Source organism: Castor canadensis, chromosome 19, assembly GCF_047511655.1.
Source record: "Castor canadensis chromosome 19, mCasCan1.hap1v2, whole genome shotgun sequence".
Lineage (NCBI taxonomy): Eukaryota > Metazoa > Chordata > Mammalia > Rodentia > Castoridae > Castor > Castor canadensis.
The window spans coordinates 41,340,111-41,367,867 of record NC_133404.1 but is presented as its reverse complement, the minus strand read 5'-3'; the positions used below and the strand labels follow the sequence as shown (position 1 = coordinate 41,367,867).

Here is a 27,757-nt window from a genome sequence, read left to right as displayed (position 1 = left end):
TATCCTGAAAATACCCAATGCAAAAAAAGGCTGGCAGAATTGGCTCAAGTGGTAGAGTGCCTGCCTGGTAAGCGTGAGGCCCTGCGTTCAAACCCCAGTACTGCAAAAAAAAAAAGGAAAAAAATAACAGTAACTAAGACTTAGCTGTACCTTGGGCCTTCCATCTACAGCTACAGCCACAGCCACATCAATACATCACACAAAGGGGTGGAACAGCCGCTGGAAAGAATTGAATGCATGTGTGTGGCTGGAGATCTGTGCAGGAGGGACTCACCTCTGGACTCTTGCTTCTCTTTCCTCTGTCTTCTGACTCTTGAGCCTGTCCTGGAATAAAAACAAGGGACATGAGAAGAAGCCAAACATCAAACAGGACAACCATGCATCTGGCTTCCCAGAACAGAGTCGGTGCACCGCTCTGCCCTAGAAGAAACATCTCCCAATGGCCTTGTGACTAAAACACGTGCTGCCAACTGGCTGCCATGTTTAAATCCAAGGCTCATTTCTGTGCATGGGACGTTCATTCCCTAAACCACCTCCAGGAGATCTAAGCAAGGGAAGTGAGGAGGGAGCCGAGGTTACCTGCTCACTGGATATCCACTGGACCCAATGCTCCCTGTCACAGAACCCAGATCATGTTGTGTCTTCCTGTGAAACCACCCTGACCTCTCTGGTCTTTCTACAGAAGGAAAGGCTGAAGGTTTCAGAAGCAGAGTCCACTATCTGCTTCTCATCTGCTCATAGCAGAAAGCCGGTCCCATGCACTCTGTCCACCGGCAACACTGGGCCAGCCCATTAACGGAGCTGGGGACAGGAACTTCCCCTCTGAGGTTTTTGATGGCCAATAACCTGGAGTTCCATTCAAAGATCTAGAACCACCTTCCATGCAGCCAAAAGTGGCACGCTCCCTCCTACATCCTGCACAATCACTATGCAATATCTAAGAGTTTGCCTTGCTAACACACACACACTCAACCCCAACAACAAAACTGTCAAAGGAGCAGGAACAGTAAGAAACCTATCTGCCCTTTCTTTTCCTAGGATGCAAGTGACAGGGCTTTACAACTGATGGATTCATTTGATGGGCTGTGCCCCAATCCACAGTGTGAAGAGAAAGTGGCTGGGTGCCCACCCCTGCCAACCTATATGCAGGCCTGCCTGCTGGGATCTACAGACAGGAGCCAGCCTGAGCAGTACCAGGCTAGACGTGGTGCTCTGAACGGGACCTGCTTTCCTCTAAAGAAGAGAAACTGGTACATGAATTCATCCAGGTGTGACTTATCATTTGATTGCATTCAAGGTGTTTCCAACTGGTCTTGCACGTAAATCTCAACAGGTTACTGATATTCTGATTCTTAAGATCAAAGTTGTTTTTAAATGAAGAGAAGACACTATAGAAACCAACTGGAGTACAGACAATTAAAGTTCTAGCTGAAGTTAAATGACAGCTTAAGGTCACCAAAGGCAAAGCACAGAATGGCCTCTGACCTTGTTCTCCCCCAGGTTTGGGGGGCAGGAGGAGGGGCAGGGAAGACAGGAAGTCACGAACTGATGATAACTGTCACGCACCCCCTGCCAGCTAACTCAGCACTCCCTACTTTCAGTCTGGCCTTCCCGATCTGGATGGATATCTGAAATTCCACACTACACACACTAAGGAGCTGGGCCAGGGACTGTGGTTTCCTCTTCTGTGTCCCCAAGGCCTTGCTTCACACATAATATGCGGTCAACAAACATTGAGTGAATAAAATGAGTGCAGTGGAAAAAAGACAGTGTGTGGGAAGACTTCCAACTCCTGAGCTCCACAGTTCTGCTGCAAACTCAGAAATGGCTCCAGGAGCTCCTGGGGTCCAGGCCAGGCACCATGAGGTGACAGGCACAGGGTGGATGTGCCCACTCAGATCCAGCTGGTTTGGGTGGCGCAGGGCCACCCATCTTGCACATGGTGACCAGACCAGTTCCCTTAGCTGACTCCCCACCTTGTCATTCTCAGCCTCTACCATCTGACCTGATGTTTTGTACCCAAATCTTGAGCCCAGTCCAGTAGAACTCCTCTCTGTCCTCCCACCCCCACCTCTGAGTTTCTCTGGTCGGGAAGTTCTCCGCCCTGGCAGGGACGCCCTGTTTCTGGCTTCTTGATAGTCGAGAAAACTTGTTTAGATACAGTGAGGCTTCTCTGGTGCTTCCGCTCCAAACAAATTCCTTTTCTCTTAACTCCCAGGCTCTGAGTCAAACTAGCCCTCAATGTGTGCCCCTTAGGTTGTTCACAGCTGGTTTCTCAGCTCCTAGAGGTCAGGGAGCAGATCGGGGGTTCTCCCTGTGCTTTGGAAATTATGAATGGCAGCAAACACCAAGACTTGTGTAGAGTGACTGACAGAGCTGAGCTGGGTCCCTCACTCAGCCCCTTTCAGGGATTTCATTCATGACAAACATGTGACACGTCAGTGAGATGGTGATACACACTGATACTGCTTTTTCTTTCTTTCTTTTTTTGGTGGTTCTGGGAGGTGAACTCAGGGACTCATGCTTGCAAGTAAGGCACTCAACCGCTTGAGTCACTCCACTAGCCCTTTTCTCATTGGTTATTTCTGAGATAGAGTTTCACTTTATACCTGGGGCCAGCCTGCACCTCCATCCTACTGTTTCTGCTCTCCTGGATAGCTGGGCTGACAGGTGCACACCCACCACATCCAGCCATAGATGGAGATGGAGTCTCACAAACTTTCGCCTACAACTGAAATTCTTCCAATATTCACCTTCCAGATACCTAGGATTACAAGCTTGAGCTACTGTGCTTTTTCCTTATTTTGCAATACTGTGGGGAGGGGGGCGTTGAACCCGGGGCCTTGCACATGCTAGGCAACTGCTGTGCCACTAAGCTACATCCCCAGCCCCAAGTGATGTTCCTTGAGTGCCACTAGGCACGTATTACTATCTCCAAATTTGCAGATGGGAATGCTGACAGAGGGGAAACCGTGTGCCCATGGTGTCTGAAATAGGTCAAAGAGATTCCAGAGCCTGGCTCCCACTGAGCCACACTCCCTCTGCCTCACCACTGTGATCTCAAAGCCTGTGATCCAACAACAGAAGGAAGTATGGACTGAAACGGGGTACAGGAAGCTCCAGACTCACAGGGAAGGGGTGGCAGCAAACTTGAGATCTTCCTCTCGTTACTCTCCCTCTCTGTAGCACTTGCCAAGGAAATGACACTACCGGAAGCATTATCGGCCACCCCTCCTGTCCTAGGAAGCTGGCAGGTACTATGCTGTTCACCTGGGCAGACAGGAGGGGAGCCTGACATTCTCTGCTTAAGGACAAGACAGAAGCCATGCACCCCTCTGTCCTCCAGAAAGCAAAGGCCTACCCTCACCCTGAGCAGTCACAGTCCTGTGGCACTGTGTGAAGGCTGGTAGACCTAAGCCACACTGATTTTACCGACTGAGGCACAGTAAGGTCGTGGTTCACCTGGACAATGGAAGCAAGGCTCCCAGGGGCCCAGCATCAACCTCTCCCAGCTGATGCAGGAGACTACAGAGCACCCTCTGGCAATCCAGACAAACTTATGCTGCCTCCCAAAGCCCGGACTGGTTCTTTGATACACAGGGGCTCACTGGGGACTCAGACGCCCTCCTACCTCAGAACTAGCTTCTGAGACTCGCCCCATGCAATACCCACACGGCATTTGGCTTAGATAAGAAGGGCAGACTCTAGACTACACTGACCACTCTTGCTTCTCCCCCAAGAGCCAGGCCTCCAAGGAGACAGGGCAGGCTGTGTTAGCACAGCCTGGCAGGTGCTCAGGGATGGTTCCTGTCTCCTTTATCTGGGTTTGTTATGATTTCCTGACTGCCCATCCTCACCTTCCAAGCTCATGGGAGGAGTTGCTTTTCATAAACTCATGGCTTAGTGGAGCTGGAAGACCCTTCGCCCACTCCTGGGTTTCCTAGGCAGGAAACTGGGGTTTCTGAGAGGGGCAGGGGCCTAAAGCAAGACTGGCTCCACAGCCTGAGGTCCTCTAAGGTGAGAAGGCTGAGCGAGGCCCCTCTGCCTTCTGACAGCAGGATGAGCCCTGTCCTCCCCAGGAAACCTCTCTGAAGACAGAAGGCCTGGCAGGGAGCCAGGCCAGGAGTCCTCTCCAAGAAGACGCTGGCTGTGAGCCAAGGCGCGTCCAGAAGCTCCAGCTCCCACAGCAGCAGAAGCTGCGGGGAGGAGGGGCGGCCAGGAGAGGGGCAGTGGAGCCCTCCAGCCAAAGGAAACTTTCCCAAAGGGGCTTCTGCAGAGCCTGGGACACATGGCTGACTGCCCCTGCCCAGTGTTTCCCACACGTCAGAGTGACACTGCTGGGGGAGCAGGTCCCACCACTGGGACATTGAAAACCTGCATCCAAAGACTCTTCTGGGGGCAGGGGGTTACTCATTGGTCCTCTTGCACCCACCCTAAATGCTGAAAAACACAATGGTAGCCTGTAGATTCAGGCCACAGCTTCTGCCTCCGAGGATTGAGGCAGACTACCTATTGAAAGGGTTCTCCTAAAAGTCCCCCAGGCCTAGCTCCATCACCTGGCTTTTCCATGACCTAGCAGACCTGTCTGCGGCCAGAGGCGCCCCTGATGTGGGAGAGCAAATCAGTTGCTGAGCACTGGGGTGGAAGTCTTGGTTTTCTAGCTGGACATCAGAGATGTCCAACAGAAATACAAGGTGAGCTCCATGCATAATCTTAAATGTTCTGGAAGCCTCATTAAAAAGTAAGAAGAAACAGGTCATTTCAGCGATCTATTTTATTTAGTAAGATATCATCATTTCAATGTGCCACACTGACCACATTTCCTGAGATTAACGGCACATGTCTGGTGGACAGGACACACAGGTCTCCACTGTAGCAACTTCTCCCCATTTTTGGGTGAGGGTATGGCTCAAGTATTTCTGGGAGGGGCAGCAGAGTAGAAAGGGAGGCTCCAGACTCTGCCCCTAGCTGGGCCCAAAAGCCTTACCTCTCAGCCTCCAAACGTACAGCCATGGCCTATGAGATAGGTAATTTTATGATCAAACTCAAGGAGGCCACATCTGACATCTATTTGAGTAGAAATGGACCCTACTTGACATGACAAGGCCGAGGAACAAAGACAACAGAAAGGAACCAGAGGGAGGCGTGGGAGACCTCTGCATCAGAACCAAGTCTTGTAGAAGCCTCTGTGCCATCCTGCTCACAGCCACCTGGCTCCCATGACGTGTAAATACCCACACTCCAGCACCGAGTCTGGTGAATTTTCCACCACGTCTCCCTGGAAGAACTACCCACAAAAGCGCCTCTCTGCTTTAGAAGGCAGGAACAAGTCGTGCATTTACCCAGCGCTTCTAGTCTTCTTACTCTGAGTCGCCATGCCAACACACAGTCATAATTACTGAGGAACACGTCAATAGTGCCTGCACTGACAAAGACACTCTATCAGGGCTGTGAGCTAAGCAAGGTCAGGCTCCTTGCAGCCCCCCCAGCTTCCTGCCCAATTCCTTTATTCCACTCTGACCCATCCCTTCCCCTTCATGCTTTCCCTCCCACCCAGATGGTCTGGCGCTTACATTTTCTCTGCAGAGAAAGAAACTACAGCTCAGCATATAAAACACTTTTATAGCGATTGGGAGACTGGTTCTCCTTTGATTCCTGATTTTTAACTTGTGGGAAAAGTCACTTTAACATCCCAGTCTGTTTTTGTTTTTTTTTTTGCTGGGAATGGGGGAGAGCATTCAAGACATTGCCTATTCAGCAAGTGGGCGCCTGCATTTAATTTGCCTTCTGAATTCAGGGGCCCATAAGTATCTAGTCATCTCTGAGACCCTCTTTAAGATGCACCCGAAGTACCAGAAGCTCAGGGAAAACAAAAGAAGGTTCAGATCAGAGAGGGAGTTGGTTCTATCACCCAGGAACAGCAGGACTGTGTCTCCTTCCCACCCCCTCCCTACTCCCTCCCCACCCCCCCTAAGGAAGGGTGAAAATCTCAGAAAAGGAGCCAGGAGCAGCTGAATGGTGGGCTCTATCAGTTTATGAAAAGAGGAGTGGGAGGGATGAGAACTAGCAAGCTAAGTGGCAAGCATCCTGAGGCCCCCAGTGAGAAACAGGACATGCACCCATTTAAAATGAGAGGCCAAAAAGAGAAGGCAGACAGCCATCACTGGAGCCCTACCCAAGAGCGCCCCAATTTCCGAACACCCAGTGCACCAACATGTGAACTTACAAAGGAGATAAATCGGAGGCCGGTGATTAGCATCACAAAATGATTATTCCCTTTGTAAAAGGCTTCACTGCAGGACTGCTTTAAATAGTGCATTTAAACCATGATCTGATTTGCTAAATTCGATTTATACACATCTACTGCCTAAGCTGGCGTGCGGCTGTATTTACATGTCTTCCCTTGGCACAGAGGAGGAGAGAAGCCAGCCATTATTTGGGGCCTTTAATCCTTGTAGACAGTAACTAATCTGGGGAGCTGAACCCTGTTTTTCTTCCACAGCTGGGCTTTCACTGCAAGCTGCCCACCCCCACACCCCCATTCTCCATTCTGCTCAAAAGCAAGTTAGGATTTGGACAGGATCTACTGGACCCTTTCTGGCATTAGGGGCTCCCCACCAAAAAGCACACCCCACCTCACACCCAGGGATGACACCTTTGTGGTACAAATTTCCAGAGAATTATGTCAGTAGCAGGGTCACTAAGTTTATTTTGCACCTGAGGTCATCACACCAGGGGTTCAAAGCCTACCTTCCAGGGAAGCCATGAAAATTTACTAAACTGGGCCACATTCTTACGCCATGGGAAGCAAACCTGGCAGGTACAGAAAGGAGGCTAGCTCTCCACCGAGGACAAAAGAATGGGTTTGCCAGGTGTCATGGCAACTGTGCACCTAAAGGGTTCACCTAAAGGGATTTACAGGTGTCACTGACAACATGGTCCCCCAAGGGACAAATGACCCTTTCCTATGAGGTCCAATAATGCAACAGGGTAGTTAGGAGTCAGACCACAGCCTAAAGGAGAAATATACTACCCAGTTCACATCATTTGCAGAGAGAGAGAGAGAGAGAGAGAGAGAGAGAGAGAGAGAGAGAGAGGTGTTGAGAGAGGGGGGTATTGAGAGATCAAGGGAACTGATAGACTCAGGAACTCAACATTCAAAACCAAAATCTCCCCAAAACAATGAAGTCAGGACCTCCACTGCCACCTGCACTCTTATCTCAGTAGAGGTTTCACTCACTCACTTAGCAAATACTTACACATACCCACTCTGATAACCCAGCCCAGCACTAAGGACTGGGGGGCAAAGAAAAGAACAAGACAGCATCCACGTCTAAGCGCTTTGCAGTGGGGATATGGTCCCTGTTGAGAAGCGAGGAAAGGCTGGTCATGACAGAATGGGGACTGGCTAGGATCACTGGTCCCCATCCTTGCTCTAATAACTAAGTTTATGTCCTTGGGGAAAGTCGTTTAACTGTTCTGGGCCCAGATCCCCACCTGTAACACACACAGGCGACCTACATGATCACCAAGCTTTATAGATGTACTTTTCTGGTGCTGGGCATTGAACACAGACCTTTGCACACTAGTAGGAGGCAAATACTCTACCACTGAGCTACATTCCCACACGGAGCTTTAAATTTTATAAGCCTTAGGCAGAAAAAATGTTCGCCTGTGTGAACTCTTGTGGTAGCTTCTTTTTTGAGCAGGGTTATAAACCATCATGCTTTCTTTGTCTTGGCTGCCAGGAAGCTCAGAACAACGACAATATTCTATCAAAAAATCTACTTTAGGCAGGGGCATCAGGCTAAGAGGTGGAAGAGTGGGGACTTGGATTCAGGGCAGGCACGGTAACTGAGCGAGAAGACCCCATGGGGGATGAAACCCTGTGCTGGGCAGGGCCTGGACGTGAGTCCACATTCCCAGCAGTGGCAGAACTCACAAAAAAAGAGAATCATCAGACGAGGTTCGAATTCGTGGGAACTAGCGCCAAGGCTGGCACAAGTTTTTTGGTCACGCTGCCCATGAACGCACAAGTGCGGACCTGCTTTGGGGCATTCGTGGGTCAAGTGGATTTACTGGAACAAGACCGATTGCTCACTCGCCGGGGGGGGGGGCGGGGGGGGGGGATGCGGACACAGGAGGCAGAACTCTGACCCCTGGGCCAAGGTCTCTGGGAAAAAGAGGGAGAGCTCAAAGACACTGTCCAGGCGCCAGCTCCAGGCCACCTTCATCCCCAGGTGACTGCATGTGACCGTGAGGGCCCTCAGCTGTTCTTGCCTCGGGACCACACCACGCTCTCCTGGAGGGCAGCCCGGGCCTGCTGGTCACCTCTGGTCTCGCGGTTTCAAGAAAACGCCGCACACCTCTGGAACAACTCCGATCGCTCGCGGTTGCAAGCCTCCAGAGCACCGCCATTGTTCCGCACGGGCCGGGCGGAGCGCCCCGCACCGGCGGCCGGCGAGGCGGGCTTGCGCCCCGCGCGGTCTTCTCCGCAGCAGCCACGACGAGCGCCGCGGCGCGGGGACCCGGCTGGGCGGGCGGGAAGCCGGAAGGAGGTCGGCGCCGTGCGCCCTGGAGGCCTCCCGCGTAAGGCGCACCTGGCGCGTCCGCCGGGCCGCGCTCCACGTGGGCCGCGCGATCAGGGCGAGTGCGATCGGAGCTCTGCGGGCCAGGCGACGCCGCCACCTACCTCGTGCCCACGCAGCCATCTTGCAGCCGCTCCTCGCTCTCAAAATGGCCTCCCGGGTCCGCGGCGCGTCCCAAACGGACCGCGGTGCAGAGTTAGGGGGACGCCGCGGACCCGCCGGCGCCGCGCTCCTACGTCGGTCTGTCTATCCATGCGCCTGTCCGCTAGTTTTGCGGCCGGCACTCTAGGGCCTTCTGCAGTCAGAGCATGTTGACCAGGTTCGCCCCTTGCCTGAACCCGGCTGAGGACACTTCTGGTTCCGAAGGCCCAGGGCGTACGCGGGTGTAGACGGGATGTGAATGCTTAGAAAGGATTCTTTGCTCAGGCTCACTCCCCACTGCGATTTCACCGTCTGGGCTGGTCACTGCCTTTCCCGTAGCCCGGAGAGTGGGAGGCGCGCAGGCTTCAGATCCTCAAGCCATTTCTGGGTCAGCCTGACCTCGGGCTGGCGGGAACGGGTCACTCCATACCCAGCCGAGGCTCTGGCCACTGTGCGCCTCCGACTTGGGTCGGGGAGAAGTCCGAGGGATCCGAGTAGCTACCTCGGAGCCGGAATCATCAGAGCGCATTTGGTGCTACACGCGCTGCAGAATTATATGGCAAAGCGCAAAAGCCAGCAGTGTATATCAAAGCCATGGCACTGGTGGAGGTGGGAATGACCTCGGATCGGGCCTAGCGAGGGAGGGGGAGGTCACCTTTCAGGTGACCATGGTGAAAGCACAGTCGTCCTACTAACCCGATCCTGGAATCTTTCAATGTCCAACACGCGGGCGGGCCCTGAGACACCGCAAGACGGAGTGGGGTGTGGGATCCCGGCTTCTCCTCCCCCCCGCGCCGACTGTGGCCACTCACCTCTCCCATGAGCCATGCTCACCGCGAGTTTGTGTACAGACTGGGATCGGGAATCTCTCATGGAGGCTGGAGACACCTGGAGGGGAGGGGCCGTAAAACAGAGCAGAGACGTCAGTTGTCCCCCCCACGTCGGTCCGGAAGCGCGCACCAGGTCATTCGAAGGAGCGGGTGGTAGTGGCCTGAAGGTGGGGACACACGTGCCTTTCAGGTCACGACCACAGTATAGAGGGACTACTGGATGCTCTCTCCCGCCCTAGGCTCGGGAGAGAAAACGGGTGAGGTATCCGCGCACCACCCTCTGTCCCTCCAAGCTAGAGCGCGGGAATGGAGGACCTGGAAGGCAGGACATTTCGATTAGCCTGAGACCCAGCTTAACGGGAGAGCCTAACGCCGTCACACCAGGGACAATCTTGCTTTCCCTGAACAACGCTAACAGCGAGTCCTGGAACTTGGACCCCAGGCCGCTTTCCTTAAGGGACAACTGTTAGAAATCCCATACCTGGTAAGCAGAGCTAACATGGCCCTCTTTGCTGGGCGAGTCAGTCCAGATCCTGTCCCTTCAAAATCTCTGAAGACACTTCTGTGTCCCCCTTACTGGTCAGGCACACTCAGAACTTTACACTGGTTTACTGCCACGCGCCTCCCCCTCCACACACACACTGGGTGCTCCTGAAATCCCGGTCCTCCTGGATCCAGCAGGTATGGCATTTGTAGGGGAGAGGGGCAGCAGGTGGGCCCTTCCGTGAAGCTTTGAGCATCTATGCTACTCAGTCTTCTACCCATGGAGTTTTGAACTTCAGACCTGGATGTTATGTGCACCTGCCATTTGAGCTACCTTTGCCCACTGCCCACAGTGTGTCAGGCACCTTATTTGTATATTTTACTAATTCTCATATGAAGTCCTGGAGGTACTATTGTCCCCATTTCACCCAGAGAGATGAGGGTGACACGTCCAGAGTTCACTGAGTTGCAAACGACAAAACTTGTGAAGGAACCTTCCCCACAGGCAGGCATTTCTCCCCTCCCCCAGCCCCACCCCCTGCCCTTTCTGAAATTTGCAGTGTGAGTTTATTAACTCAGTTCTGGATGGTCCTGGGTCTTCCACCCTAGTGCCTCAAACAGGAACTGTTAGTCCAGGGGGGGCGGAAAAAGCCACACAGGTGAACCAGTCCTCCTGTCCTCCTTATGATGGGGGAATTTCTGCAGCCCTTGTGGGCTCCACCCTTGAAGGAACCTGGAGAAGTCTTGCACTGGCCAACAATCCACTCCTGGCTTTTAAATCCCAGTCTACACAGTCAAAGAAATGGGTGACCTGTGTTATTACCAGGATGATTCCAGCAAGAGAGGAGGAGGAGGAGCATTGGTTGGAAGTGCTGGATATATTTAGACAAGAACCTTAAGGGAGACCCGAGGGGATTTAGGAGGTAAAAGGAGCAGGGGAGGGAAGCTCTCTCTGCTTCCCCGTATATTCAGGCAAGAAGCTGTACTCTCCCAAGCTCCACGCTGAGAGGTGCTTTTTCTTTAAATGACGTTAACGGGGTGTGTGTGTGTGTGTGTGTGTGTGTGTGTGTTTTAATGATATACCTCTATAAGAGACGACCTCCTTTTTAAAAAACATACATATCCATTGGTCCTTCGGTGAAACAAGCAAAAGAGAAAAAAACAGGCTTTTTCAGAAGAGGGCCAGCAACACAGCCGCCACGCCCAGACAGCAAAGATGGTAGCTGTAGGGTGAGCTGGAGTGCATACAAGCAGACCTGAGAAAGGATAAGGGTCTGAAAGCATACTCTCCAGCAGACAGAGCAGAGAGGTCTTTTACAAAGCAAGCACAAGTTGATGGTAAAAGACCAGCCTACTGCCATGGTGTCCAAACTTCCAACTTTCAGTCCAACTCCAGCCCCAACAAGAGAGAACACTGAAATACCACCAGTGTATTTCTGCAACACACGAAGAACAGAAGACCTGGGATCTGGTTAGACACAGAGGAGAGCAGCTCTGCTCACAGCTTTCCCTATTTCAAGGTGGTAGTTGTGGGGGGGGGGTGCTGCAGAAACTAGGTTGCAAGCTGGGGTGGGGGCGGTGAGGCTGACCAGTGAGGGGCTGCAGTGCCTGCACAGATGGAAGCTGAAAGAAAGTTCTAATTAGCACAAAGCCGGCACCTTCCATTAATAGCTCACCACCAGCTCCTGGATGCTGCTGAAGGCAGCCAAGTTGGAATGTGTGAGGCTCACCTGTCCCCAGCTCATTAACAGAACTAGGGTGAGAACTGGGCTTTCCTGCAGGACTAGCCCAAACTGGCTCCCCTCCCCCCAACACATCCAGATCTAATTATGGGTTTAACTTCTGGACCTATCCTGGGGGGGACAGTGTTTAATCCAAGACCAGAACTCACAGACACTTGCTCAGCCAGGCCTCGGAGGACAGAACTCCCTCCAGACCTGAAATAAATTCTTTAAAAGTGCTGGCACACATTCCATTCATGTGAGAAGAGATCCCCAGAAGGGGGGCAGGCAGGGATTGGCTGGGAAGAAGAGGCAGGAGAGAAGTTTCTGGAGAGAGAGCTGTGCTATCTTGGGTATTGGTTCCATAGATGTAAAACCCATAGAACTGTACACCTATGATCTATTTCTACATAAAAATTTCACCTCTAGGCATGCTGCATGTATATCCAGCTATACATATGTCTGTACATCACACACTTACGTGACAAAGGTCTTGTTCCTTAACTCATTGCTCCAGAGCCTGTGGTCTTCTCCACGCAAAGGTTCACACCCTTCCCAAGGGTCACAGTGGAGAAAGGGGCCAGAGCAGATGGGGAAATAGGGCTGTAAGCATCTCCAAACACAGAGCCTTGGCTGGGGAGGAGGAATGTCTGAATTGAATCAATTAGCTGCAGAAAACTTCAGAAAAGAAGTAAGGCCCTTCATAAAAACAAAGCCCACTTCTTAATCCCCAAAGGCAATCCTCATTCCCAGGGCGATTCCTCAGTAAACAAAGAAATCCCTCCTTCCACATCCACACCTCAATATTCATTATGAGCTGACGTCTGAGGCTGCATTCCAGCCTCCCAGAGTGCCCTAATGACTGGACGCCCAAGGGCAGATGACTGAAGGGCTTTCCCCTCTCTCTCCTTTCTACATCTCCTCTGCCCTTCCCACGGCAGTCTGTTCTTTCTTTCCTCCTTTTCTCTTTCTTCTTTTCTTTAAATTAGTGAATAAGCAAACCCACAGCAAGCAAATCAAAGCAAAGACATCACTAACTCTACTTCGTTCATTTATTTTGACAAGTGCAGTTTAATTTTAATTATTTATGATAATACTTCATAGTAGACGAGTAAATGTGCCAGGATATACTTGGTGACATTAATGAAGTCTGCCTAATAGGAACCTTCACTCCAGCACCCCGCCTGGAGAGCTGCCTGCTGGAGGAGTGGGGTGAGACCAGTGGTCTGTGGTAGGGTTTGTCATTTTTGTGGGGGCGGGGAGGGGGAAATTTAATGGGTTTGAGGATTAGCCAGGGGAAAATTAACCCGATTCTACAGAAGAGGCAAATACGTAAGCCCGTAGTCGTGTGTCGATGTGGATTGTATTTAAACAGAGAGAGAGAGAGAGACAGCGAGCACACTTGGTGATAAGGAGGCCCAGGCATGCACACAGGTCACATGCATATTTACACATGAATCTCAAATGTGCAAATCAGCAGAGGTCCAAAGAAATTAGGCTCTGGGCAATTAAAAATTGAAGTAAAGATAGAAAATGGGATACACAGACTTCTGTATCTCCTCAAAGTACCTCTCTCCTACTTATATGGCTCAAGTAGGCAAACACAGGGAAAAATCTGGAAGATAATAAAAAAGGTAGGCAGTTTCTTCAGCTGGTAATTACATAGGCATGCTCCCTTCAACACACAATAGTCCGTGAAGCACAGGTCTCAGTCAATGCCATGTCACTTTAAATCGCACTGGGCTGGGACGTAGCTCAGTGGTAGAGCACTTGCCTAGAAGGCCCTGGGTTTGATCCCTGTCGCGCAAAAATAAATAAATAGGGCTGACTTTTATAGCCACCTCCCACAATGACTATTAATATAAAAGTGTAGGATTCTGTATAGAGACTATATGTATATATGAACACACACACACACACACACATATACATATGTATATACATGCACACACACACGGGTATATTACACACAGGACTGTGCAATCATTTGGTCTAAACAGATAGGTACACTGCAAAATACATTTGGGAAGCATTTCCAGTTAAAATAGATTTAAGTCATAGCACAATTAATGTTTGATTTTTGAGACTGTTAAGGAATATGTGACCCTGTTATTTTTTTCTTATGTATTTGTCCTGTGCATTGTGTCCTAGAAGAGGCAAGAGCAGACATCCTTGTACATTTGGATCTTAATTTTAAAAAAAAGTACCAGGGCTTCCTGCTTCTTATCTCTGATGTCTGCCAGTGCCCAGGGGGGATTTAAGGACATTTCAAGAAACAGAGATGGATTTAAAACAAATTTTTTTTTGAGACAAACTGCACTACTTGGTCCAGGACAGAGCCAAGGATTCTCTCAGAGTCCAACAGCCTGAGTTTGGACTAGCTTTTGGGGAAAGAACTATTAACACTGTCATTTCTGGTTTCTTTCACTGGATGACCCCTGCAGGGAGGGCAGGAACTCTCCAGAACTAAGGTGTGCCAAAGGGTAAGAGGAGGGGTTCTTTTTTTTTTTGTGACAGCCATGTGGGTGAAGTTAGTCACAGTCTGCAGAATCCGCCTGCCCTGAACACAGGTGCTCCACAAATCCCTACTCTCCAAGCAGAAGAATTACATAGGATTTGGCCAACAGAGCAGTGTCATAGCTGGGAACAACTGTCTCCCAGCCCTCTCCCCTGGTCCCAAGCTCTTCCAAACCTTCTCCTTAAAGCCATGGCCTGGCTCTGGCGTGGGAAAGGCCGTTTGGAGCTTTTCACAAATCCACTATCCCCTTGAACCAAAACCAATTAGCCTGGCCCAAGGTCCTGTCATTGAGGGCCTGGCCCTCTTTTCAAACCCCTGCGGCTCAATTGCGGTGAGGGGCTGGCCAGTGAATGCCCGGACCACTTAAAGTGGTGCTTAAGCCGGACCGGGCTGGAAGGAAGGAGCCAGCCCTATGGGATCTGCAGTGGCCCATTCTCAGAGCCACTGACCAAGGTTTTGTTCTACCCACAGCCCTCACCCTGCTTCTGTTTTTAACGACCCTCCCCAGCTGTCTGGAGGAGAAAGAAAAAGCTGCATCTGGGAAGCTGTGAGATACCAAACTTGGCAGCCCTGGAGAGAAAGGAAGGACATCCCAGGTTTTGAGCCCTGCTCCTTCTGCTAAGTGAGAAAGAGCTCTAACAATTAATTACCCACTGTATACTCTCCTTGGATGAGTCTCCCCAGCAGCCCATCTTCTAGATAAGAAAACCAAGACTCAGAGGGGAAGTGACTTGTCCAAAATCACAGGCTCTAACAGCAATGCAGTTTGGGTACAGACCCTGGGGAGCTCCTGAACACCATGTTCCCAGGAAGAGAGAAATGGAAGATGACAGATAGACCAAGATGGACCTCTGGACAAAGATGAGAAAGACAAAGGGAAGTCATGCTTAGGAGATGGAAAACTCATGAAAAATGGGCTTCAAGACAAAACACATCCCTACCAAGGCCCTGGCCACACCAGTCATTTCCTCACTTGACCCAGCTGAATTGACCCTAAGCAGAATGAGATGTTAGTGAAGGTGAGGTACCACTGTTTCCCTTACTCCGCACTTGTCCCCACCTTTTCTTCACACCCTTCCAGGTGGAGTAAAGATGTGATGGGTAGCACTACCAGGGCGCCCTGGCCGTCGCCATGGTGACACGCATCCCACCCTAGGCCAGAGCTGATTGGTCACTCTATCCAGGCTGGAGGGAGGGGGAGCTCAAGTCAGGTGGGATGGGGACAGAGACACCCCGCTACACAAACGCGCAGTGGGGGAAAACAAGGCTATGAAAATGGCGCCGCGGCCTCCAAAGGGCCGCTCCTGCGGGTGCGCACACCCGGGTTGGAGAAATCCTGGCGGCTTTCTGGACAGCGCCGCCTGGCCTGGGCCCTGGAGGGCGCAGAAATCCCGCCAGCGCCGTCCCAGGGCTGGTGGCTGCGCACTCCTCGCCCGTCCCCAGAGCAGCGCGCCCATGCCGAGCCTGGCGCACCCCAGCTGGCCGGGCCCACCCCGCGGCGCGATCGGGCCAGGGCGCGCGGCGCAACGGCTTAGCCCGGAGTCCGCAGCCCCGAGGGCGCGGGGCGGGAGCGGGGTGGGCGCCGCCGGGGTGCGAGGGCGGGGCGGGGCGGCGGCCGCGCCTCTAATCCCCGCGCTGCGTGTGGGAGCGGCGGGATCAGGGAATTAGCGCTGTAACTTCGGATTAGTAACGCTCGCTAAATGAGCGCCTAATTCCAACCCTGCATGCTTTTCAGCGTCGCGGTTGGGTCCTCTGGGGCCTCCTGGCCTGGCTCCCTCCGCGCTCCCGTCCCATTTTCCCGGAGGGAGATCGAACTGGCGGAGGAGAAGTCCCGGGCCTACTGACATCAGCTTTTTTTTTTTTTTTTGGTCCGGCATTGGCTCTCCTGGTTCTACGGCGTTCAAGGTCGGGACTTCGTGGACCAGGGAAAAAGAAGCTTCGCACACCGCGGTGGCTGCCCTGATCCCTGCCCTGCCCGTGGCCTGCTGTGCCACTTTTGGCGAGCCATTGGCCTTATCACCCGCCATATTTCTCAATGTGAAATGAAAAGGGATGAATGACGAGCATCTTTGAGATCGCAACCAATCCTAGCTTCCAAGTTGCGGTGCGTTCTCAGGATCCCCAAAGCCTGGTTTGATGGAGAGATGCACCAACTGCAAGTAACAGTAAAGCCCACATTTGGGGAGCCACAGGCCAGAGGAGGTTTGGGGAAGGCACGGGCATGGAGAGGAAAGGCTGAGGAGGTCCCAAGGCCCTTCAAGTTCCTCCAGGCCCAGGCAAGCCAGAGAGGCTGAAGAGGAAGGAAGATGGCAATTTTGAACCTCTGCAATGGGCCTCAAGTGTCCAGAAGGGCTATGAACATCGCTCTATTAGAACTAAGCCTATTATCCTGAAGCTGGTGGGTTGGTCTGTCTGAAGGCCTCTTCTGGTGGGTGTGGGATCCCTGTGCTCATCCCACCGCCACCACCATCCACCTTGCCATCCCTGCCCTTTCCCTAACCCAAGAAGTTCGCATCAGGAGATTTTCGCAGAAAGCGGAAAAAAATATCGAATTCTCCTAGGCTCGGATTTTTCCTCCACTGCACCCCCCCCCCAACCGGGGTTCAGGCCTACCCAGATGGCCTGGCCATCTGGAGAACCTGGCCATTTTAAAGTAATACTCAGTTGAACTGTGCAGTCACATCTGTAAAGTTGCAAATCCACCCCGGCTTCTGAAAGATTGGTTCTTGCAAAACAGCAAAAGAGTGGGAGTAGTGAAAAGGAAAACTCTTAAGTCCCCAGGTGGAAAGCCTGCCTACCTAAACCCCAGCCTGCCAAGGGAGAGGTGGAGATAGGGCATGCAGGGCAAACAGGCAGGAAGTGCTGCTCTGGTTTCCACCAAAATGAGGTCACCATCAGCACACAGGCTCCCAGGTAGCTGAGAGGGGAGGGCAGGCCCAAGGGATGCTGCTCAGGGTCTCCCCAAACGTGACCCTCTGCCAGCCTCTAGCAGAGAATGAGACTGGCCTTTCAAGATAGAAGGGGACTACACCAGGATTCATGAAAACCTTCCACCCAGTGGATACTTTACCTAGGAGGAGGGTATGCAACAGAGGTAGGAAAGCAGCTGATTTGTGCTGCCCAATCTTTTGTTTTTATTTTGATTTTATTGTCATTAGCTACACATTCCTAGGGTTCAAAATTCAAAAGGTAACAGCACAGAAATACCCTTACACCATCTACCTCAGCCATAGAGTTCTTCCCCAGAGCCAGTGGGATTCCTTCTTGTACCATTTGGATTTTTGCCTTTTACACATGTAACATGTTTTTTTTTTTTTCAAAATAATTTTGCTCAGCAAAGACGAAAAAGGGCTTGGAGGAGCAAAGACAGGGAAAAAATTCTATTATTACAAGGGGACTAAGCAGGTTCTGGGTAGAGGCTGGGAGGAGACCAACCTTCTAAGTAAGGATGCAGTGGCTCTGGGGAATGAAGGGTGCAAGATGGAAGTACGATGACCTAGGCTCCAGCTCTGCCCTTCTGAGCTGTTTGACCCTGGAGGAGTCACTTCCAACCCTCAGCTATGTCCTCAGAGGTATGGGAGAAAAGGAGAGGGGTAGCTCAAGTCCTTCCCGGCCTGTGTGTCAGAGCACTTACACACCCACACACTCAAAAGCCATCTGGGAGTGCGATGAACCTCCTTTGGTTCCTTTCTTCCCTGCATCCTAGCAAGGTTCCTAGCTGGGTCTACAGCCACTTGGGCAGGAGCGCAAGGGGTTTTCCCAAGCTGCAGGAGCCCCAAACTTCAGGACAAGCCAAGGGAGGACAGTGTCAGGAAGGAGAGTGACCTGATGGCAGATAAAACCTCAAAAAGGACCTTAGCCAGGACCCCCATGCATTGAGCAGTGGCACGTCCCACTCCCTGCACCCAGCTAAGAGGGACCAGGAGCCTGCGTGGCCGGTGTGCAGCATTGGGTTGCCATGGGAACGGAATTCAGATTTCCCCCAATTGCTTTTTATTTGCTAGACATTGTAATACATCTTATGTTGCCACTTCTTGGGGTGGGGAGGAGGGGCGCTCCAGAGAGCCTTGCCTGCTTCGGGAAGTTGGGGAGGCCCGGCAGACCGGCCCAGCCTAGGCTGGCAAAGAGGTAACCGGGGGCTGGGCTTGATCCCTCCCGCCCACCCGCAGGCGCTTGGTTTGTATGCAGGGCAGGGCCGGACGGTCTGGGAGGGAGGCCCCCGCCTCGGCCCCTTGCCATTGAGCGCACTCCCCGCCAGTTCTGCTCCGCTTCACGGTGCACACAGACCCCCCAACTGCACACAAAGGCAGCTGCCAGAGCCGGTGAAAAGTGATCAAATTATCAAGAACTTGACCTCACCGAGGGGCGAAGCTACAGCAACCCCCCAGCCGTATGCTAATGGCGCTCAGGGGCCGACTCGTCGAATAATTCGATAAAGGCCGCATTGTTAGCGGCAGGGCAGCCCCCTGTCCACCCCTTCACTACCCCCACCCCACCCCCACCCCCTGCTCTCTCTCTCTCTCTCTCTCTCTTCTTTCCTCTTCTCTCTCTCTCCTCTCTCCCTCTCTCTCCTCTCATCGCATTTGCATCCCAAAATATTCCCGTCTGCAGCTCTGGGCGCGGATTGTTCCAGCCTGATTTATGGGGTGAAGGCGAAGGCCGGCGCCTTCCCCGCCAGCGACTCCTTCGCAACCCCAGACCCCTCCCTTCCCCTACTCCGCTCCACTTTGGGGTTCCAGCTCTCACGCTGGAGGATGGCGATGGGGGGACGCGGAAAGAGGAGGAGTAGGGGGAAAGCTGGCAAGTTCCTCCTGGGCACCGAAAGTGTCTCCGGAGCACCGAGGTCGGTACCTGGTCCGGGCGCGGCCGCTCCGTCGGGCTGGGGTCCTCTGGTTCCTCTGGCTCTGGAGGGCCGGGTCGGGCGGCCGGCGGGCGATCGCACGCAGAAGTTGTGAGAGTCATTTCTACTTTCGGTTATCTAGCTTTATGACGGCTCTGTGGCACTCATACAGCTAGATAACCAAAGAGAGAAACGGGCCTCCCTTCGCCACCGCAGCTGCCGCGCTGTGGGCCCCTCGTGCCGCCGCCGGCCCGGCGCGGGGGCCTGAGCGGGCGCAGCTCCCGGAGTCCGGGGCGCACGCGGAGAGCCAGAGGGGACAGACGGACACACAGACACGCTGACTCCCACAACCGAAGCCGGCAGCCCCCGCCCAGTTCCCTCCTTCCCTCGCCCTCCCGGCTCGTTCGTCTCCGCCTCCCCGTTCCGTGCGCCCGCGGCCCGCTCCGACGGCCTCCCGGGGCGCCCTGAGGGCACCCGCGCCGTGCGCTTAGGCAACCTCGGGCGCCCGGGCCGCCCCCGGCGCACTGGACCGCCAGCCCTCCTCTCGCAGGCTAATCGCCCCGCGGGGAAGTGACGTCAGTCCAGGGATCGGCCAATCGCAGGATTCCATTCAAATCCCAGCCCCCTTCCCGCGCTCGGCACCACCCTGCCTTACAATGGCCTCGGCGTTCATGGCTTCCCCGCCCCGAGGGCAGGGGAGCGCCGGCTCCGCGCTCTGAAGCGTTAGGACTGCGCGTCTCGGATGCACACTGTCCGGCCTTTCTCCCAAACTCCTCTGACTCCCCCCCCCAAGTACTAGGATGCCCGGCAACCACCGCGGACCATCAGAGTTAGGGAACCAAGGGTGCTCGGATGAAGAGGTTTGGGTACACGAGTCGTGGGGCGTGGTGAAGGTCTCTACAGAGCAAACCAAATGCGCGCTTGGGAGGTGAGAACCGGAGCTACTGCATCTTCAAACTTCTTTCTCGATCCCTGCCCAGCACTTTGCAGTCCACGCGGTGGAAAATGAGGTAGGAGAGAGATTAAGTGTCCTGGTCGTGTAGGGTTCAGTGTCCCACACAGATCAGGCTTACAGATTCCTAAGCCATGCTACACTCGGACCAGGCCCTGGCCCTGGCCCTCGGTACCACTCCTCTGGGTCTCTTTTCTCTGGGCTGTTCCTAGACACCACTAACAGTGTGTAATCAATTGTGCCCTGCGCCTTCAAGATATTTCCCGGAGAAATGGACACACAAGACATGCCGGTGCCATCCTTCTGCTCTCAGAACACACCTGACCCACTCACTCCAAGTGGCTGCAGTAGGACAAAAGGATTGCTCCCTTGGATTCCCCAGAGCTATCTCAGAACTGAGCCTGGCCGCAGAACTGGCAACCTTCAGATGTGAGTAGCCCCTGGGTGCCCCTTCGTGCTCACTCTAGCCACCACTCCCTTTCTCCTGGCTGCTGTGGCTACCCTCCCACTTTGGGCCCCTCTGATTGCCAGTCAGCCCGGAGAGGCAAAAGATTAAATGTGAAGAATGCAATATATTTGCTCCTAGAGCCCCCGAAAAATCTTAAATCAAAGAGCTTGGGAAGAGATTCAGGCATGGAATAAGCTGGTAGATTCTTGGATTCCAGCAGTCAATATCAGGGAGCCCCAGAGAGTCCTGCTGCTACCCTATTACCCAGAGCACCACAGGCTTGGGCGCAGGTACTCATTCTGATGTATTTTTGCAGGTACCTGGGGTGCTCGACCATTCTCAGCCAAGCAAACCCCTGCAGGATGGTTTTGAAAGAAGCAGCTGAGAGGTGGTGGTGTGGAAAGGATTTCACAATTTTTCTAAATAACCCTTTTTCCTGTATTCTCCCCTCAAAATGACACATATCTGGATTTTGTCAAGCGCGAGGTTTTGACAAGCACCTCTTCCCCCACACTGCCACTGGCTTCAGATTTGTTCTATTTTTGTCCTGACCCTAAATCCAAGGTGGGCTGCCTTCTGCTACCATCCTTACCAGCCTGTGACCAACCCGGCCTATGTTAATACGCCTGCCCCTAAACCCACCTCTCCAGAGGGTGAACAAGGGCCAGATAGAGCAGAAACAGCCGAGAAACACAAGACTCGGGAAGGAACCTCCCGAATTTGGACCTGAGACAGTTAATTCCAAAGGATTTCCATAACTGGGAGCGCCCCTTGCTTCCCCTCCTCCTACAGCTCCAGGAACCCACACCCTCTTCCCTTCTAGATGTGTGTCTGTACATGTGGGCGGCCTCCTGAGCCCCAGTCCTTCTGGGCCACCCTGGGGTGGGAAGGGTGGGGCTGCAGAGGCAGGGAGAGGTGTCAAAGCAGGGTTCACCGGATAGAGAGGGAGGGAAGAAGGGGAGCAAGGGGAAAGAGAGAACGAGGATCAAGCCCCCTCCGAGTGTAAGTTAAGCAGACTGCTGCACAAAATGGCTCCTCAGCGAGCCTCACAGTAACAGCGCGCGCGGGAGGCCGGGCCTGCAAGTCTAGGGCTGGTTGAGGCTCTGGGAGAAAAATTAAAAGCTCGATTTGGATTCAATTCATATGTGGGAGGCCATCGTCACCAGCATCACATCTGTGTTGCCTTTTTGGGAAACCAAGTCTCTTGGTGGGTAGCAGGTGAGGGCAGCCAGGGAGAGGCTCCCACGCCCTGCTCCAGACCGGTCCTAGAATCAGCGACCTCTTTGCTCTACCTTCCAGTGCCTGGGTGCACCCAGGAGGCATTGTAGGCTCACTCTCAGGAAGGAGACCACAGTGAGACTGGGCCTTAAGGTTCAAGGCTGATCTGGTGGGGCAGGACAGCTGTACTGTCCATGGTCACTATCCACATTCTCCTTAAGAGGACCTGGAAAAGCCATCCAGGTCAACAGCAGGCAGAGGCATTTTGTGTGGGGCTGGCACTGCCTGGTAAGGGCAGCAGGCTGCTGGGCGGGCCAATTCCAAGCGTGAGCAGGAAGAACCCAACCAACCTTGGTCCTGATTGCCCCTTCACCTGCATTTCGGACTGGGTCTGGGTTTCCTGTACTTCTTCCCATGCCAAACCCTTGGCCTTGGCTACAGCCCCAGCAGTGACTAAGTCCCAAAGAACAGCCAGTGGGTGCTCAGGCCAGCACACTGGTAGTTGCTAGGCCCTGGCCATGGTCTGAGAACCACCCATCAGGTCTCTTTCTCTGCAGTTTCACTTGCTGGAACTTCCAAGGTCTCCTTGCTGTGGTCCCCAACCTGCGCTCCAGAGGCACCTCTGGATAGTAGCAGAAGCAAACAGCCAGAGAGAGAGCCCAGAGATGAGGCACCAAGGCACCACCACTGAAGGCCAGAGACTCCATCTTTCATAATCAAACCTCCACCGAGGAACAGGGAACTCCTTGGCTGTAAATTCCCATACCCAGATCTACAGAAACACCCAGAAACCTGCACAACACTCCCTCTCACACGTGGCCCATACAGCCAGCCTAAGGCAGGTGACTGGTACCTTGCTTGTGCATGCATGTGTGTACACAAGTACCCTTGTGTACACGTTGGCCCTATCAGCTACATGAACCCCCAGCTGGCTTTGGCCCAAGTTTCCACACAGCTCAGTGCAGGGGCCCTGCCAACCCACAGGAGTGTGCCTTCTATTTCAGGATGCAGCAAGTTAAAAGGTTAAAGGGAAGGAAAGGAGGCAGTTCAAACCTTAGCCAATATCCTATGCAGAAAGACACATTGTCTTGTAACCAGTCTTGCCCAAATCCAGAAGCTTGGGAGGCTGAGGCACAGCAGCTGAACAGCTTCAGCCCAGAACTGGTGGCTCCTTTCTTAATTAAGACACTGTATCTCCAGCCACAATCCAAGCTAAGTCTAGGTACCCTTTCCCCACTGCTCCCTCCCTCTCTCAATGCTTCATCAAGCCCAAGCTTTCATTAAGCTGATCTGCCTATTGTCTGGAGGCTGGAAGGGCTGCTAGCTGAGAGACCCAGGTTAGGGCAGCTCAGATGAAGTCCGCTCCCTGCACCCAGAGGGGCTGGCTGGGCCTCCACCTTCGTGTACATGTGGCCAATTGGGCTGCAGTGCCCTCTCTGGCTTCCACATCCAGCCCCTCTCCTCAGCAGCCTAGGGGTAGGAAGGCAGGGTGTGGGCTCCAGGGAGGTCTGGGCTGAGCAGCAACCTGCCTCTTGAAAAAAAGGCCTAGGCAAAGCAACACCCTTTTTAGGGGTCTCCAGCAGCCAACATCAGTAATGCAGGCTCCTGAGGTGCAACTTTCATGACACCCCCCATCTCCCCACCTCGGTACCCACTTAGCCTACCTCTGGCCTCCGTCCAGAAGGAGGACAGAGGTCTGAAAGCCAGACCCTCAAATCCCATCCTCTTCTTTTCCATGACTTAAGAATTCCCCTCCTCCACAAAAAGGGTCTCCCCTTCAGGCTGCTTAGCACCTCCACTTCCCCCCCTGCCACAAAGGCTCAGTGTCTTTTTTTTTTTTTTTTAAATCCATGTTCTGCTCCTTGGATCTGATCTCCTGGTCCCTCCCAGCTCTGCCAGGGCCAGCCTTGACCAGACTTCTTTCTCCTCAGAAGCTTCTCACCCCAGTCTCATTCTCCCCAGCTCAGAGGAGCCTAGGCTGGAAAGGGCTGCAAAGGTGCCCACAGTCAGATCCAAAGGCCCGTTCTAGAGCACAGAGTGGGGAGTGGAACAGAAAGGGTTTCCAAACTTCTCATTTCAGAAGGGGAAAAAGCACGCCATAAATCTTGTCTAGAGTGGGTGCTGTGTGTTGCATTTTTCTCAAAATATTTTTTTCAGGAAGCCACTTTCTTGGTTATTATTTTTGTGGGGGAAGGGATGAGAAGGCAGAGGGAAGTCTGAAATAGGAGTGAGAGAGGGGGAACTTCTCATTCCCCATTCCCTGGAATTTCACTCCGAAAACATTCTTCTACCCCAAACCTGTCTTCAGTCCCACAACTTCCATCGGACCCCTTTCTGCACACCCAAAGTCCTCACCTCGGATGCTTCCCACTGTCCCAAGACCCTTGACCTTGGTCTTGACAGGTTTGCCAGGGATGAATGAGTCCCGTCTCTCATCCGCACCCAGAGCTCACCCCTCAGCAAACGGAAGCCCCAACCACGCGAGCTGCCCAAGGGTGCCGGGCAGCGATGCCCCAGCCCGCTCTCCCAGTCCAGCCCAGCTCCCTGCCGCTGCTTTAGCCGAGGCCACCGCCCTGGCGCCCTAGTCCTCTCTCCCCAGCCTAGCCGAGACCCAGCGGGCAGTGGCACTTACGGACCCGGAAGGGGGCCGGGGCCCCAAGAGGCGACGGCGGGGGTGGGGCGGCTGCCGTGACGGTGGCTTCACCGCCCCTGATCAGGCGAGTCCCCAGGCTCAGGCCCAGATCGGGCCGCCCTCCAGGCTCCCCTGCCCGCACCGGCGCATGGCCGAAGCTGCGGGAAGCAGGCATGGGCAGCGGTGGCGCCGGGGGCTCCTGGCTGCGCGCCGCTTCTCCGGGCTCTGAGCGGCTCCCAGCGCCGCCTTCTCGAGCGGGCACGGCCCGCAGTGACGTCAGCGCGGCTCCCCCCGCCCCCCTCCCGCTCCGTTCACCCCACCAGTGCGGAATGGAGGGGGCGGAGGCAGACGGTGAGGGGCCCCAACCCTGCGCCCCGGCCTTTCCTCCCCCAACCCAGCTCGCGTCCTGGCTTTTCCCGGGTAGGCGCGCGGCGCCATTCAGCCCTCCCCGCCCCCCACGGCCCGCACCGCCGGGCTCACCCATAGGACCTGGGAGGTGGTGGCGAGCTGCGGGTTGGAAGCCTCGCTGGCAGCTCCAGGCTTAGGGATCCCAAAGAATGGATGGAGAGCCGAGGAGACGAGGGGCGTCTACGCGCTGGGCGGAAAGGGGGCGTTTTATGTTTTCCCACTTCTAAGTGGGGGCTGAGGGTATCCACGAGGGATTGGTCGCTCCCGGGGTCCCCCCCACCCACCCCCCATGTGAGCGCGGAAGGGATCTTTTAGCTCGAGGAAATGAGTCTCATTCGGAGCTAGGGATGCCTTTCAGGCTGGGTCGTGCTTGTTCAAGACCCAGCGCCATCCTCCCACCCCCACCCCCGGGCTGTGCACCTGCGAACTCGCTGGGCCGCAGACGGCCCCGGGTCGCTGTCCAAATGCTGAACCTGGGCTCCCCAGGCGGACTCCCGGCGCCCGGCTACTCCCCGCCCAGCAGGCTCCGCTGGGGCGGGCTAGGGTACTGTCTGGGACGTCCAGCGCGGAGCCTCTGCAAACTTTACTGCTCCAAGATGATATTGGGAAGCGACAGCAAAGGGGGGCGAGAGGTCAAGAGGAGGCGCGAGCAGACAGCGCCTGCCACGCTGAACCATTCCCTTCCTCGCACGCCCCTGTGGCTCTCCCCGGTCCCCTCCTGCCTGTGTATGTTTCTCTGAACCACCACAGCAGGGGAGGTCCCTCCGGCTGAACTTGTCAGCGGGTCTCACATCTATCACGAGCCAGACAGACAGGCCAAGTTCACGAGCAACGCTGTTAACCCCTTGCAAACTGATTGCCTCCCAAAGAAGGGAGCTGCCTGGCCAGAGAGCGCTCAGCCGGGTTCCAGAAGCACCGCCTCCCAGGAGCTGTGGCTACCACCGCACTTTTCTTCTTCCCGGTTTCTCTCCTAATCTTTTATACTCGTTATTTTACGGTTTTGGTTTTTTTTTTTTTTTGGTCTCCACAATCTCTCCACTTTTCTCCTCTTTTAAGTTATTTTGATATCAGTATGATTGCTTTTCTAGATGTCTTCTCTCCCCCTTCCCATTTTATGATTGTGGTCATTGTGGAAAAATTAGAAAGTTCAGAAAAACACGAGATAAAATAATAATGCGTCTTAATTTCTACACCTGGAGGCCTGACTTGAAAAGGGAAAAAAAATGAATATTGTCATTGGAAGAATATAGATTTCTGGCTGCCTGGAGTGGGGTGAGAGGAGAGGAAAGGAGAGGCGAGAGAAAGAGAGAGAATGTGATGATGAATTGATGAATTCAAGGTTTCTCATTCTCAATTGAAAGGGGAAAGAAAGAAAACCAAAAAGAAACGCTGGGAACAGAAAGGGTGAATGGTCCAGAGTCCCGCTAGAGGGTCCACTAGTAAGATGCAAGGATAGACAGGGGGATCCAGGGGGGAGACTGCACTTAGACTCTCTGGTTGGAGAACCAGGGCAGGGCCCAGACACACCCCTCCAACCCCCATGCTCCATCCCTTGGTCCTGGTCTAGCCTCCAAAGGCAAGAGAAGCGTCTCCTGGCCTTTTCAGTCAGGTCAGCTTAGGGGTTGACCTATAGTGTGTATTGGAGGGACGGAGGTGTCCTTGCCCGAGACCGAATCTCTCACATGCTTTGGAATCCCCTCCATCTACCCAAGAACTTTCTCGGCCTCTCCCTGCGGTCGGTCAGCCTGGGCCACTCTTCCCCTCCCCCATTTCCTATTGAATTCCTGGCGTCTGGTAGCTGGCGGCAGTGAGGGCGACCTACCAACTTTTCCCCTGGGCATTTTCTCACCCCCTTCACCCCCCAGTGCTTTCTTTTCTTCTCCCAGAGCTCCTTTTGAAAGGAGGCACCCAGGCCCAGAACGTGTTCTGCAGTTTAACTACTTCCAAATTCTTTGTTCTGGTCACTCCGGGACTCCATTGTCCGCTATTGAGAGCGCGGGCAGGCCGGCGGGTGCGCCTCTGAGACGCAGGCCTGAATCCATTAGGCCGCCGCTCGGGCCCCTGTGGCCCATTGACGCGCCCGCCTCACCCGGGAGCCTGGCGGCCCCCCTCCTGTCCCCTCCGCTCCCGCCCTCAGCTGCCTTTTTTGGTCGCAGTGGTGGAGTCATAGGACACAGCAGGTCAGCGCGGGTTTGATCTGGGCCTCACCCTGTCTGGAGGGAGTGGGCGCAGCTCAATTTAGTAGAATCTTGTCCACTCAATGCTAGACTGCACGGCCTCATCGGGGTCCTGCCCAGACTCTGTTGCTTGCTGCTGGGTGCTCGGTTCTTCTGGGAAGCTTAGGAGGCAGCCACAGGAATGGAGGTGGGGAGAGCAGCCTACTGCCTCCAACCTCTCCAGCTCTCCAGCCGTGCTCCTATGCTAGCATGTCCCCTTTTCGTCCCTCCAGGGCCCACACCCAGCTTCCAGTATCTCAAAGCCTTTCCTGAATTGAAGAAGTGAAAGAAGTCTAATTTCAGGGGGAAGCATAGCAGGGCAAGGCCATTCAGCCCTGTGCCCAATCTGTGCTGTCACACTCAGGCCTGTCTCCCGAGCACGGTGATTCTAACACTGCTCACTGCAGAAGGGGCCAGACAGTCTCCAGTGATGCCTTCCAGGCTCTTTGGGTAGGACCGCTCTGCAGCCTCATCCTCTCCTCCCTCAGGATCCAGGGAGGGACAGAGGTATGAATCCAGCTGGGAACTCAGCTCAGAGATGTGTGTCTGGGAACCGGTTCCCAGGCTCTGTGCCCTAGGAACACTCCAGCAAGCATCTTCTAGGCCAGCGGGGAGATAAATGCTCTTTCTCTCCCAGCCAGAGGAAGACCTAGGAGAAACCTAGGTCTGAAAGAGTGTTGGGGCTGAATCCACAAAAGAAAGGTGGAGGCTCAGGAGGACAGCGGCCCATAGCCAAGTGCCCATGAAAGTGCTGGGCTCTTC

At 54.0% G+C, this 27,757-nt stretch overlaps 1 protein-coding gene and 1 long non-coding RNA gene across 2 annotated transcripts in view; one reads left to right on the top strand and one right to left on the bottom strand.

The window, feature by feature from the left end:
- LOC141419214 (uncharacterized) overlaps window positions 1-24,855 on the bottom strand; it is a 35,081-nt gene extending 10,226 nt beyond the window's left edge. Inside the window, exons 1-3 of the mRNA XM_074061683.1 lie at window positions 24,372-24,855; window positions 9,542-9,617; window positions 275-324 (exon numbers count right to left, since the gene is read on the bottom strand). Of these exons, the coding sequence (XP_073917784.1) occupies window positions 275-324; window positions 9,542-9,617; window positions 24,372-24,855 (610 nt within the window). The remainder of the gene's footprint in view (window positions 1-274; window positions 325-9,541; window positions 9,618-24,371) is intronic.
- LOC141419291 (uncharacterized) lies at window positions 19,770-23,092 on the top strand. The gene is made up of 3 exons (XR_012444075.1): window positions 19,770-20,131; window positions 20,330-20,502; window positions 20,838-23,092. It is a non-coding gene; the product is annotated as an uncharacterized lncRNA (long non-coding RNA).
- Window positions 24,856-27,757: the final 2,902 nt, after the last annotated feature.